Source organism: Oncorhynchus nerka, linkage group LG9a (assembly GCF_034236695.1).
Source record: "Oncorhynchus nerka isolate Pitt River linkage group LG9a, Oner_Uvic_2.0, whole genome shotgun sequence".
NCBI lineage: Eukaryota > Metazoa > Chordata > Actinopteri > Salmoniformes > Salmonidae > Oncorhynchus > Oncorhynchus nerka.
Genome location: NC_088404.1, coordinates 18233178 through 18246681, shown reverse-complemented (window position 1 = coordinate 18246681; position 13504 = coordinate 18233178). Strand labels below are relative to the sequence as shown.

The window sequence follows — 13504 nt, the reverse complement described above, 5'->3', positions numbered from 1 at the left end:
GTAGAATTTAACAGCTCTTTTCTGGATTTTGATAATTAGCGGGTATTGGCCTAATTCTGCTTTGCATGCCTTATTTGGTGTTTTACGTTGTACACAGGATATTTTAGCAGAATTCTGCATGCAGAGTCTCAATGTGGTGTTTGTCCCATTTTGTGAATTCTTGGTTGGTGAGCGGAACCCAGACCTCACAACCGTAAACAGCAATGGGTTCTTTAACTGTTTCAAGTATTTTTAGCCAGATCCTAATTGGTATATCAAATGTTATGTTCAATTTGATGGCATTGAAGACCCTTCTTGCCTTGTCTCTCAGATCGTTCACAGCTTTGTGGAAGTTAATTGTGGTGCTGATGTTTAGGCCGAGGTATGTATAGTTTTTTTGTGTGCTCTAGGGCAACGGTGTGTAGATGGAATTTGTATTCGTGGTCCTGTGAACTAGACCTTTTTTGGAACACCACTATTTTTGTCTTACTGAGAGTTACTGTCAGAGCCCAGGTCTGACATAATCCGTGCAGAAGGTCTAGGTGCTGCTGTAGGCCCTCCTTGGTTGGGGACAGAAGCACCAGATCATCAGTAAACAGTAGACATTTGACTTCAGATTTGTTGATATATATGTTGAAGAGGGTGGGGTTTAAGCTGCATCCCTGTCTCACCGGTTCTGTGTAAAGAAATGTGTGTTTGTTACCTATTTTAACCAGACACTTGTTTTTTGTGTACATGGATTTAAAATGTTGTATGTTTTTCCCCCAACACCACATTCCATCAATTTATATAGCAGGCCCTCGTGCCAAATTGAGTCGAAAGCTTTTTTGAAATCAACAAAGCATGAAAATACATTGCCTTTGTTTTGGTTTGTTTGTTTGTCAATTAAGGTGTGCAGGGTGAATACGTGGTCTGTTGTATGGTAATTTGGTAAAAAGCCAATTTTACATTTGCTCAGTGCGTTGTTTTCGCTGAGGAAATGCACGAGTCTGCTGTTAATGATAATGCAGTGGATTTTCCCAAGGTTGCTGTTGGTGCATATCCCACGGTGGTTATTGGGGTCAAATTTGTCTCCACTTTTGTGGATTGGGGGGGATCAGTCCTTGGTTCCAAATATTGGGGAAGATGTTAAAGAGTTTAAGTATAGCCAATTGGAATTTCTGGTCTGTATATTTTATCATTTCATTTAAGATATCATCAACGCCACAGGCTTTTTTGAGTTGAAGAGTTTGTATTTTGTCCTGTAGTTCTTACATGTAATTTAATAATCCAGTGGGTTCTGGTAGTTGATTCTAAGATTTGATCATGTATATGTTTGATTTTTGTTATAGAGCCAAAAATAATGGAGAAGTGGTTTATCCATACATCTCTGTTTTGGAAAGATAACTCTTCGTACTGTTGTTTGTTTTGAGTTTTCCGATTTTCCCAGAAGTGCTTAGATTCTATGGATTCTTCAATTACATTGAGCTGACTTCTGATGTGCTGTTCCATCTTTTTCTGTGGTGTATTTCTGTGTTGTTTGAGTGATTCACCATAATGAAGCCGTAGGCTTAGGTTTTCTGGGTCTCTATGTTTTTGATTGGATAGGTTTCTCAATTTCTTTCTTAGGTTTTTGCATTCTTCATCAAACCATTTGTCATTGTTGTTAACTTTCTTAGCTTGTCTGCTTGACATTTTTTCATTTGATAGGGAAGTTGAGCGGTCAAATATACTGTTTAGGTTTTCTACTGCCATTTTGTCCAGGAAATTGTCTAGAAGGGATTGAAATTGTTTTTGTCAAATTGTTTTTTGGTAGATTTCCATACTACTCTCCTTCCATCTATAGCATTTCTTAATATTATTCAGCTCCTTTGGCTTTGATGCCTCATGATTGAGCCATTTCAGGCTCCCGAGTGGCATAGCGTCTAAGGCACTGCATCTCAGTGCTAGAGGCGTCATTACAGACACCCTGGTTTGAATCCAGGCTGTATCACAACCGGCCGTGATTGGGAGTCCCATTGAGCGGCGCATGTTGTCCGGGTTTGGCCGGTGAAGGCCATCATTGTAAATAAGAATTTGTTCTTAACTGACTTGTCTAGTTAAATAAAGGTTAAAAAAAAATTGAAGTTAAAAATAAATCAAATTGAGTGACACTGTTCAAGTAGAGTGTGATTTTGCTGTGATCTGATAGGGTTGTAAGTGGACGGACTGTGAACGCTCTAAAGAGACTCTGGGTTGAGGTCAGTGATAAAGTAGTCTACAGTACTACTGCCAAGAGATGAGCTATATGTGTACCATAGGAGTCCCCTCAAAGCCTACCATTGACTATGTACATACCCAGCGTCCGACAGAGCTGCAGGAGTTGTGACCCGTTTTTGTTGGTTATGTCTGTTGTGTCTTGACCCTGCTGGTCATCTATGAGCATTTGAACATCTTGCCCATGTTCTGTTATAATCTCCACCCGGCACAGCCAGAAGAGGACTGGCCACCGCTCATAGCCTGGTTCCTCTCTAGGTTTCTTCCTAGGTTTTGGTCTTTCTAGGGAGTTTTTCCTAGCCACCGTGCTTCTACACCTGCATTGCTTGCTGTTTGGGGTTTTAGGCTGGGTTTCTGTACAGCACTTTGAGATATCAGCTGAAGTAAGAAGGGCTTTATAAATACATTTGATTTGATTTGATGTTGTCGTAGTTGTGTCTAGGGGGGATTATGGAGGAGGGAATGTTGTCAACTCCAGATAGGTGTTAGTCCCCCTGTGTGCTGAAAGTGTCAGGTTCTTGTCCAGTTCTGGCATTTAGGTCGCCACAGACTAGTACATGTCCCTGGGCCTGGAAATTGTAGGATGGTGAAGCTGTCATCGTTAAAGTATGGGGATTCTATTGGGAGGATGTTCAGGTAATTTCCTTATTAATTTCTAGCCAGATGTAAAATGTTCCTGTTTTGACTAATTTAATAGAGTGGGTTAGGTCTGCTCTATACCAAATTAGAATACTCCCTGAGTCTCTTCCTTGTTTCACACCGAGTAGTTTGGTGGATGGGACTACCAGCTCTCTGTAACCTAGAGGGAAACCAGTGGGTCCGTCTCCTTTATACCATTTTTCTTGTAGGATGACAGTCTGTTTTTCCAATTTCTTTGATGAAGTCTAGGTTTCTGCTCTTTAGGCCAAAGGCAGATGACCTCAGAACTTGTATATTTCAGGATGAGATAGTAAAAGCTTTGTGTTCCAAAGTGTCTAGTGTTGTTTTTGTGTGGTTTAGGCTCGGACTGTCACAGTAGGTGTGAGCAGAGCATGTTGAGCATCTGATACATATCTCTTAGGTCGCAGGATGGGGCTTGGGCGGGTGTAATAATGGGGGTTGGGCCTGTTGCTCTGCTCATGGCCTGGGCATATCTCCTACTGTCATGTTGAGGCCCTTGCCGCAGGGGCGGGGGGCATGAGGTTGGCAGAAGGGGCATAGGTCTAATATGGAGGGGCATAGGTCTAATATGGGGGGGCTATATTGAGTGTGGCCAGGGTCTGCTTGAGGTGGTCTTAGCTGGTTGGGGTGTGGCTGCTGATGCTGTGGTCTGGGTGTAGGTCCTCTTGGCATGGGTTTTCTCAGTGCTCCTCCTTTTCTATGCTATATTTAAGCAATAAAGCACGAAGGGGTGTGGTATATGACCAATATACCACGGCTAAGAGCTGTTCTTAGTCACGACGCAACGCAGAGTGCCTGGTAACAGCCATTAGTTGTGGTATATTGGCCATACACCACAAACCCCGGAGGTGCCTTATTGCTATTATAAACTGCTCATCGACGTAATTAGAGCAGTGAAAATAAATGTTTTGTCATATCCGTGGTATACGGTCTGATATACAACGGCTGTCAGCCAATCAGCATTCAGGGCTCGAACCACCCAATTTATAATGGCAATTACACCATTTTATGTGCATGCTGCCACTTACTATGCGGGATGGAAACAGGATTCCCCCAAAAAACTGAACTACTAAAAAACAACCCCCCAAAAAATTATATAGTACCAGTCAAAACTTTGGACACACACACTCATTCAAGGGCTTTTCATGATTTTTTTTACTATTTTCTACATTGTAGAATAATAGTGAAGACATCAACACTATGAAATAACACATATGGAATCATATAGTAACCAAAGAAATGTTAAACAAATCAAAAAATGTTTCTTCAATGTAGCCACCCTTTGCATTGATGACATCTTTGCATATTTTTGGCATTCTCTCAACCAGCTTCACCTGGAATGTTTTTCCAACAATCTTGGAGTTCCCACATATGCTGAGCACTTGTTGGCTGCTTTTCCTTCACTATGCGGTCAAACTCATCCCTAACCATCTCAATTAGGTAGAGGTCGGGTGATTGCGGAGACCAGGTCATCTGATGCAGCACTCCATCAGTCTCCTTCTTGGTCAAATAGCACTTACACAGCCTGGAGGTGTGTTTTGGGTCATTTTCCTGTTGAAAAAAAATGATAGTCCCACTAAGCACAAACCAGGTGGGATGGCGTATCGCTGCAGAATGCTGTGGTAGTCATGCTGGTTAAGTGTGCCTTGAATTCTAAATGAATCCCTGACAGTGTCACCAGCAAAGCACCCATCACACCTCCTCCATGCTTCACCTTGGGAACCACACGTTCACTGATTCTGTGTCTCACAAAGACACAGCGGTTGGAACCAAATCAGACGAAAGGACAGATTTCCACCTGTCATTGCTCGTGTTTCTTGGTCCAAGCAAGTCTCTTCTGTGTCTGTTACTTGAACTCTGTGAAGCATTTATTTGGGCTGAAATTTCTGAGGCTGGTAACTAGCGCTTGAAGGTTTTTGCGACTGAACTTGAAGAAACTTTCATTCTGGAGTCGTCTCTTCACTGTTGACGTTGAGATTGGTGTTTTGCAGGTACTATTTAATGAAGCTGCCAGTTGAGGACTTGTGAGGCGTCTGTTTCTCAAACTAGACACCCTAATTTGTTTTCTTTTTTTCTCACCTTTATTTAACCAGGTAAGCTAGTTGAGAACAAGTTCTCATTTACAACTGCGACCTGGCCAAGATAAAGCAAAGCAGTGCCACAGAAACAACAACACAGAGTTACACATGGAATAAACAAGCATACAGTCAATAACACAATAGAAAAAAAAGATGGCATGAGGAGGTAAGGCAATAAATAGGCCATGGTAGCAAAATAATTACAATTTAGCAGATTAATATACTGGTCCTTTTGCTCAGTTGTGCACTGGGGCCTCCCACTCCTCTTTCTATTCTGGTTAGAGCCAGTTTGCGCTGTTCTGTGAAGGGAGTAGCACACAGCTTTGTACGAGATCTTCAGTTTCTTGGAAATTTCTTGCATGGAATAGCTTTCATTTCTCAGAACAAGAATAGACTGATGAGTTTCAGAAGAAAGTGATTTATTTCTGGTCATTTTGAGCCTGTAATCGAACCCACAAATGCTGATTCTCCAGATACTCAACTAGTCTAAAGAAGGCCAGTTTTATTGCTTCTTTAATCAGCACAAAAGTTTTCAGCTGTGCTAACATAATTGCAAAAGGGTTTTCTAATGATCAATTTGCCTTTTAAAATTATAAACTTGGATTAGCTAACACAACGTGCCATTGGAATACAGGAGTGATGGTTTCTGATAATGGGCCTATGTAGATATCCCATTAAAAATCAGCCGTTTCCAGCTACAATAGTCATTTAAAACATTAACAATGTCTGCTCTGTATTTCTGATCAATTTGATGTTATTTTAATGGACAAAAAATGTGCCCAAACTTTTGAACGGTAGTGTATATATATATTTTTTTTGTTGTTGTTTTAAATCAAACAGCTCTTCTGTTAAAAATAAATAAATAAAAAAGATCTGATCCCTATATAGGCTCAAGGGGAACCTGGGAGTGTGGGTCTTCTGGCGTCATTACCCCTTGCAAGTCTTCTGTTGTAAAATCCCAAAAACTTTTCTGCTGCAGCCAAAATAATGTCTAGTTTCTTTGACTTCTTTGATACTTCTGCTGTACAGTTTATAACTGTGGCAATGAATGCAACAAATCCACCTTTTTAACACACAGGGTATATTTTGTTTGGCAGCAAACATTTACTACAGGCTGTGGTGTATCCACTACCATCTCTTCACTGGCATCTCTTGTATCCTCAATTATTTTGATTGCCTCCGCATAGGAGATTCAATTGACCGCTCTAACTTTTGCTACCTCAATATCCTTACCCCTTACAGGGCACTCCAGGAACTCAGGATCATGATCCCCACCACAATTGCAACACCGTCGTCCTTCTACACACCGTTCTTCAGTATACTCTGTTCGTCTGCACACACTTGAAACATGGCCAAATCCTTTACAATTCTTACACTGCAATGGTAATTGCTCTTTATCAAAAAACAACAGGACTGACAGACTTTCTTCTTTTTTTCCATTCACCCAGCAGGTCAGACGCTGGGCACCAACCCCACCCGGAATTCTCTTCAGGTATTCAACCTGAACATCCGTCGTCACCCCTGAGATGACTCCTTTGACGGGTGCTCTACTCCAAAGTTCAAAACACAAAACTTCTGTTGTCCGGATTCTTTTGAGGCCCACTGCAATCTTTCTCTGCTCGTCATAAATATAATTAATCAAAATAAGAACACTCCTGGTAACTCTGACAGACTACACTTTATCAAGCGCATACAACATTTTCAACACCTCATAGAGGTTTCCTACATATGCATTCTTACTCAACAACCGCATCCCAACAAGAAGCGATTCATTATCATTTATCCTCCACTCCAATTTTAGACAATTTCCTTTTTGTACCAGTTTTCGATATAACTGTTGTCCATTCAGAACATTTGTCTTCACCAAATGTACTCGACATGCTGTTTCATTCAAACTGATCAACCACCTCTGCCTTCTTCTGGATCCGAACCTTCCTCTTCTTCTCTGCTCAAACGCCACTCTTGGAGGTAGACTGATCAAAAAAAATGGTTATGCATTTTAGCTAACCCTAACCCTTTAACTAACCTTAACCTAATTATCCCGTTCTCCTAAACCTGCTACGAAAAGTCAATTTTGACAAAAGATGTATCCCGTCTAGACAAAACTCAGTAGACTTGAGGTAGGTGCGTTTCCAAAATGTACATTATAGTCATTTAGCAGACTTACAGTTGTGAGTGGATATACTTTTGTGCTTTTTCCCTGTACTGGTCCCCCGTGAAACTCATACCCACAACCCTGGTGCTGCAAGAGCCATACTCTACCAACTGAGCCACACAGGAGTTTAACATCACTGAAGCTGCAGGAAAACAATAAATCTGCTTAAAATATAAACAAAATAGACTTCAGTCAGTATTTTATCTATCTATTACATTTGATGTTAATGAATATTTCCACTACTATTTATTCAAATCTGTTTTTGGCTGTGCCAATACAATTATTTAGGTGGTTAAATATAGTTTTTAAATCAGTAATAATAACCACTGAAATCCACATCCTTCAAGAGTGCTTTCTTCCACTGAAGTTAGTTACCCAGACTTATAACCACAGCTCTAGGATCAGATTACCTATCCCAAATCCTACCCTTTACCGTGAGGGAGTAACATGTAAAAATGATCGTAGAACAGTGTCTAGTGGTAACTTCCTCTCCAATCTGAGCGCTGCAGAGAGATGACTCTTGGATCGATTGGTCGAGTCTGAGTATTATACCACACGGCGTGGAAATGAGCTCGTGGAACTTTTAAGATTCAAAGTCACAGCTTACTGAAAAACAAACCTTATTGCAGTCACCCAGAAGACGGACATATAGTTTAGTGTCAACAGTAACGTTACCAGAATCTCCAATTGAAATGGCGAATGACAACGCGAAACTCTCCAAAAACCTCTTGCGTATGAAGGTAAGAAATGCATGCTAACTACAATAGTTAGTTATCATACTAGCCGCTAGGAATGTTGCCCCTGCTAGTAGGCACGTTGCTAAACCTCAGAGACGGATAGAACTGTTGATGGATGGTAAAAGTGGCATCCAACTAAAACCGTATCCGATCTAGCTAGCTAGCCAAGTAACCTAGCTAACTTGGCTTGAGCAACCAGGCTAGCTTTGTTGGCTAACTTGCTTGGTTTGTCAGCTGGGACATCTTTGTCAACATACTTTTCGTAAATGAACTAGATTAATCTTGTGTTGTGTAGCTAGTTCAGACCTATGGCTATGGGTTCTCTCCAATAACATTTAATTTGTAAGTGATTCATAAGACACCCTGTTGAAGTTACTCAGCAATGTCTCAGCAACTCTGATGCAGTGTAGAAGGTCCTGCACGTCTTGTACTGTACTTCTACAATTGCCATTCTGTCTACTAGTTCATGCAAAGAGGCCTGGATGCAGATACAAAGAAGCAACTGGAAGAAGAGGAGAGGAGGATCATCAGTGATGAGCATTGGTATCTGGACCTGCCAGAACTCAAAGCTAAAGAGTATGACCCCTTTCACTGTCCACCTGCGCATATTGGAGTAATTACATAAGGATGTAGACTAGTTTGAGGACACAGAACTGCCATCCTTTTCTAATGGCCAGCAACATACCATCGGACATTAAAGATAATGACAGTCTTCTCTCTAGTGTCCTCGGCTCAAATGTTGGCATATTTTATATTGTTTTTCCTGTCTTTGGTTAGGAATTTCATCATAGAAGAAAGAAGTTTTGGGCCTTGTGAAGACCTGAAGTATGGACGAATGTCATTCAAGGGGTTCAATACAGAAGTAGAGGTACTTATTCATTTACAATCACACCTTTTAAGGTTTATCAAAGTAAGATTGGATACATTTACATGCGATGTGACTGTTTCATTGGTGTAAATCTATTTTCTCCATCCAGAAACTAATGATCATCATGAATGCTCCAAATGAGGAAGAGTTGGAAGAGGAGGAAATTAGCAGAATGGAGACTGATATCACAGATGAAGACATGGCTAGAAGGTAGGAAACAACTCAAGATTTATTTTGACGTGATTTCAAACTGTTTTGTTACATCGCCGTCTGATTAACTTTTCTCTCTACCTTGTAGGTACGAGAGCTTAGTGGGAAGCATGAAGAAGAAGTTTGCTAAGAAGCGGGAGAGGTCTGCAATTGAGGATGTTAATCAAAACGCAACTGAGACACACACAAAAAAAGCTTTTTTGAAGCCTCAGGACTGAGGGTATGCTTTTTTATTTAAATGAAGTATGTCAGGACTGTACAATGTTTTTATGTGCAACAATTTTTATTTTATTTTTACTGCTGTGTTTTCATGAACCGTAGGTAACTTCCAAAGATGTTAGACATATATTTTAAAGTTGAATGGATGTTATATATCCTCTTTTTAAAAGTACATTTCTTCAAGATGCATTGAGGCTTATGAACACAGGAAATGAAGCCCACATCCTTGTACCATGGACCAGGGTATAGTTTAATTAAAACTGTTACCCAATGTGGTGGCTTGTCTTATTTTGTGAGAAATTTACAAAAACATACTAAATTCAAACAATAACAAGGGTTTTCAATAGCCTTGCTTATGAAGCTGCCAAAAAAGTACAAAGCCAACAGTCACATTTCTCTGCCAACCAAGCATGAGGGAAGATGGAGATACTAATCTATGGAAGCATTCCCGTAAACAACCTTGGGAAAGAATAGCCCGACATCACATATCAGTTATCTCACATATTATCAAGTCTTCGAACCCACTGAGGCTCCTGCCTGGAGCCCAGCTGGCAGACTGCTATTGAACTGAAACAGACTTGTAATAATCATGTCATAGAACCGTGTGGGGCAGAGGCGGTGGAGGCAGGGAATGAGCCAGGCAGACTGGCCAGGGGTGTAGACGGGTCTGGGGGCCACTGACATTAGGGCGTGGCACATGTCATCTAGCACGGGACGCAGGTCCTCTGAGGACATGACGGCCATCTTGGCAAAGCGTGCCTGGAGTGAGGAGATGTAGGCCTCGCCGTAGTCCTTCCGGACATCCTGAGATAGAGAGGTGAAGATCTCCTCTTGGTAACGGCTCCAGTCATCACTGCTACCGAAAATATCTGTGTTTTCAACCAAATGATAGACAAGTCTGTTTGTTGATTAAGTAAATCAAAAGGGGGAAACCAATTTATTGAAAGGTACAGTAGACTTAGCAATACACAAAGTAAACAGCAGTAGAGGGTCAATTTCCTCAACTAAGAGCGCTGAAGAACGGTACTGAACTTCTTCGCTGTCTCAGGTCATAGCATTTTCATTTTAAACTGTCATATAACTGAATAATCATTATTTATTATACATACTTGTCCTGAAGCCTGCAGGTTGAATTGTGGATACATTGACACCCCATCTGGCCAACTCTAATCTCATCACTCCAGAGAAGGTGTTCAGGGCTGCTTTGGATGCTCCATAGGCCACAAACCCAGGAACGGGCACATCACCTGCACAAATAGATTTTAGGTTTATCATCAGGAAAGGGATAGGATTAACCTTGAGCACAGAGTTGCAAGTCAAGCTGGCTACGGATAGAAGATTAGTTATATTTACAGTTTCCTCACCTAATAAAGGCTGTCTGAGTAGTAGTGGGGGTTCTTGGCCAACTGTACTTGCTTTGAAATTGCATTGGTGTCATAAGTGGGATAGTAGCCAGTATAACTTGCGAGTGACTGCTCAAGGTCAATCCTAACCCTTTTGTTTTGACAATAACCAGTCCAGATATGTTACCTGCCATACTGCAGACGTTGACTAGCCTGCCCCTGGAGTGTCGGAGCAGTGGAAGAAACACCTGAGAGACCTCTACTGCAGCAAGGAAGTTCACTGCCAAGCAGTTCCTGTATACTCTCACAGGAAGAATCTCTCCATCTGCCACATAGCCCAGGACTCCCGCATTATTCACAATCCCCCAGAGACCTGAGTCAAAGGGAGTGTGAACTTGAGACATTCCATGTCATGTGCATTATAGCATTATTTTGATCAGAAAAGGATCACTTCTTTGTCCTTATATGTTAAGTTTGGTGTATTTTCCAATGACATCTATTGGTGCTTTTCCACTGAGACTTACCCCCAAACTAGTGCGTCACCTGTGTTTTATGTTAATGTAAGCTCTGTTATGGTGTTTTCATTAGGAGTCTGACACTAAAGACTTGTGGCGGACAGATTAACAACCTCTGCATCATGCAAGACTTTCTTTATGAGAAGGTGTTAAAGTTCAGTTAGCCATTGTTACGTACAGTCAGTGGCCTGTAGCCATGAAGGGATGCATCTGGTCAACAACAATATCCAGATACTCTGTGGCGTTCAAGCGTTGCTTAATTGGTATCAAGGGACCTAGCGTGTGCCAGGAAAACATTCCCTACACCACCGCCACCAGCCTGTACCGTTGACACCAGGTAGGATAGGGCAATGGACTCTGCCATCAGAATGATGCAAGAAGAACCAGGATTCATCATGACCAGGCAATGTTTTTCCACTCCTCAATTTCCCAGTGTTGGTGATCACGTGCCCACTATTGCTGCTGCTTCTTATTTTTAGCTGATAGGAGTGGAACCCAGTGTGGTCGTCTGCTGCAATAGCCCATCATCTGTGACAAGTTGTGCGTTACGAGATGCTGTTCTGCACACCACTGTTGTACTGTACCATTATTTGCCTGTTTGTGGCCCGCGTATAAGCTTGCACAATTCTAGCCTTTCTCCTTTGACCTCACAAAAAATATCTAGTCAGCTAGTTGATGAATGTCGCACCATTCTCATTAAACCCTAGACACTCGTGTGTGAAAAGCCCAGGAGGCTTGCCGTTTGAGATCCTGGATCTGGCGTGCCTGGCACCGACGAATATACCGCGCTCAAAGTCGCTCAGGTCACTTGTTTTGCCCATTGTAATGTTCAATTGAAGAGTAACTGAATGCCTCGATGCCTGTCTGCCTGCTTTATATAGCAAGCAATGGCCATTTGACTTACTGTCTGTAGGATCAAACCATTTTCGTGAACTGGGTGGTCTATCTAATAAACTGGCCACTGAGTGGGCATTGCCTCGGTTCCACGTCAGAGCCAGTTTGCCGGAGCCATGGCCCAGTGAGACAAGGGTGCTGGCACGCATAGATGGAAACAGAAAAGTCTGCCTTTTAGGTTCAACACTGGGGTAAATCCTTAGTGGAAATGCACCTTATGTGTCATCAGTGCCTTATAGTTCTTGTAGTGAACAACACGTTACCTGCGTCCCCAACCTGAGTGCAAATGTAGTGGTGAGCCCGCTCTATCTGCGCAGCGTCTGTCACATCTAGCTGAAGGACTTGTAGCCCCTCAGACCCCAGTCTCTTCAGCTCCACTGCTCCTGGGCTGGTCTCATCCAGAACCCCAGCAAACACAGTCACTCCCAAGTCACTAATCCTTCTCGCTAGGGCATGACCAAAACCTGTATCACAACCTGTTCATGTTGAAGAGAAACAAATAAATGGGACACCAGAGCATACTGTTCCAATGTTCACGTGCACTTCATTCATGAGTACACAAAGCACTCAGCAGTATTGAAACCACATTCAATAACATTGTACAGTCATGATGGGGGGCCCATTAAATCTTCTATGTTATGAATAGACTAGTATCAGTCATGTTTGATTGACAGTGGTTGGTATGATAGTGTCAGTGTATGGCACCCATATACCCACATCACCTACCTGTAATCAGCACAGCTCTTCCATGCATCGTCAGCATGTCCACTCGTCTGCCCAGAACCACATAGCACAACCAGAGGCTGCAGGTCAGAAAGAGCAGACTGCGGTAGCCTGGAAGGGCCAAAAAGCACAGAGGCCCCCCAAGAGCCAAAAGTGCAAAGGTCCAGTATTCCCTATCATGACTCCCTCTCGCCTTAGTTATAATTGCCCCAATGTATAGGGCTGTAACTATTGTATACAGAGAAGAGAAATACCAGAATTCAATGTCAACACTCTCCATTCTATCCACTGGCAGGTTGGTCTTGCTCTTACTATCCTGATATCAGAGGTATCAATATCCTGTCCCCTTGGTTGGATATCCCCTTGGCTCTTTGACATGTGCATATCAAGTGTATCCTCAACTGAAAAACCCAAGCATTATGTCTGTAACCTTTAAAGAAACATTAACCCCACCCCTCGGTCACTGCCAGCCGACACCGCCAATCAACAGTACTGTTACATTAGTACATGTGGAAACAGGCATGGCTCTGAATGAAACCTGTTCTAAACCAGACGTCGGGGGTGTATTCATTAGTTTCTTATTGGACAAGTTTGGGTGAGCCCCTCCTCGTCTTGGCCCATTTGCTAGTTTGGTTTCTGGTGAATACATCCCAGATGTGTGATAACAGCAAAAGCCTACTGTCCTGTTCTTATCATAACATCAGCAGGTGTGTCTGTTCCAGTTCACTCACCACTGATAATGGAGTTATTTATACTCACCTGAGGGTCTATACAAAACTTAATGGCTTGCTATTTTTTTTCCAAAATGTATCTGACGGTGCTGTTACTATTGCTGGGTCGGGGCTAATCTATTTCAAGTATAAAACATGTAATTGAGAAAAAAACTAC

General features: G+C 42.1%; 2 protein-coding genes across 6 annotated transcripts in view; one reads left to right on the top strand and one right to left on the bottom strand.

Annotated features, from left to right (window-relative positions):
* Positions 1 to 9416, top strand: part of LOC115133990 (sorting nexin-20-like) — a 35047-nt gene extending 25631 nt beyond the window's left edge. Inside the window, exons 4-7 of one of the 4 annotated variants that reach the window (XM_029667481.2) lie at positions 8308 to 8420; positions 8622 to 8712; positions 8822 to 8922; positions 9011 to 9416. In XM_029667481.2, the coding sequence (XP_029523341.1) occupies positions 8308 to 8420; positions 8622 to 8712; positions 8822 to 8922; positions 9011 to 9140 (435 nt within the window). In that variant the 3' untranslated portion in view covers positions 9141 to 9416. Of the gene's footprint in view, positions 1 to 6194; positions 6445 to 8307; positions 8421 to 8621; positions 8713 to 8821; positions 8923 to 9010 lie in introns of those variants that run through there. The other 3 variants (XM_029667484.1, XM_029667483.1, XM_029667482.1) reach the window with 3 other exon arrangements.
* Positions 9134 to 13030, bottom strand: hsd17b2 (hydroxysteroid (17-beta) dehydrogenase 2). Of its 2 annotated transcripts, XM_029667485.2 has the most exons (5): positions 12620 to 13030; positions 12157 to 12369; positions 10672 to 10857; positions 10251 to 10388; positions 9134 to 10010 (listed from the first exon to the last, which is right to left on the bottom strand). In XM_029667485.2, the coding sequence occupies exons 1-5, from the start codon at positions 12894 to 12896 to the stop codon at positions 9649 to 9651; spliced, it is 1176 nt and encodes a 391-aa protein (XP_029523345.1). In that variant the 5' UTR covers positions 12897 to 13030; the 3' UTR covers positions 9134 to 9648. The 2 variants fall into 2 exon arrangements, with proteins under 2 accessions (XP_029523345.1, XP_029523346.1); XM_029667486.2 differs by lacking the exon at positions 10672 to 10857.
* Positions 13031 to 13504: the final 474 nt, after the last annotated feature.

Coding starts and splice junctions, on each gene's coding strand:
- hsd17b2 (XM_029667485.2), bottom strand. CDS start 12,896: ATGGAGAGTGTTGACATTGAATTCTGGTATTTCTCTTCTCTGTATACA. Junction 12,370..12,619: donor AAGAGCTGTGCTGATTACAG/GTAGGTGATGTG, acceptor CAACATGAACAG/GTTGTGATACAGGTTTTGGT. Junction 10,011..10,250: donor ACCTGCAGGCTTCAGGACAA/GTATGTATAATA, acceptor TTGAAAACACAG/ATATTTTCGGTAGCAGTGAT.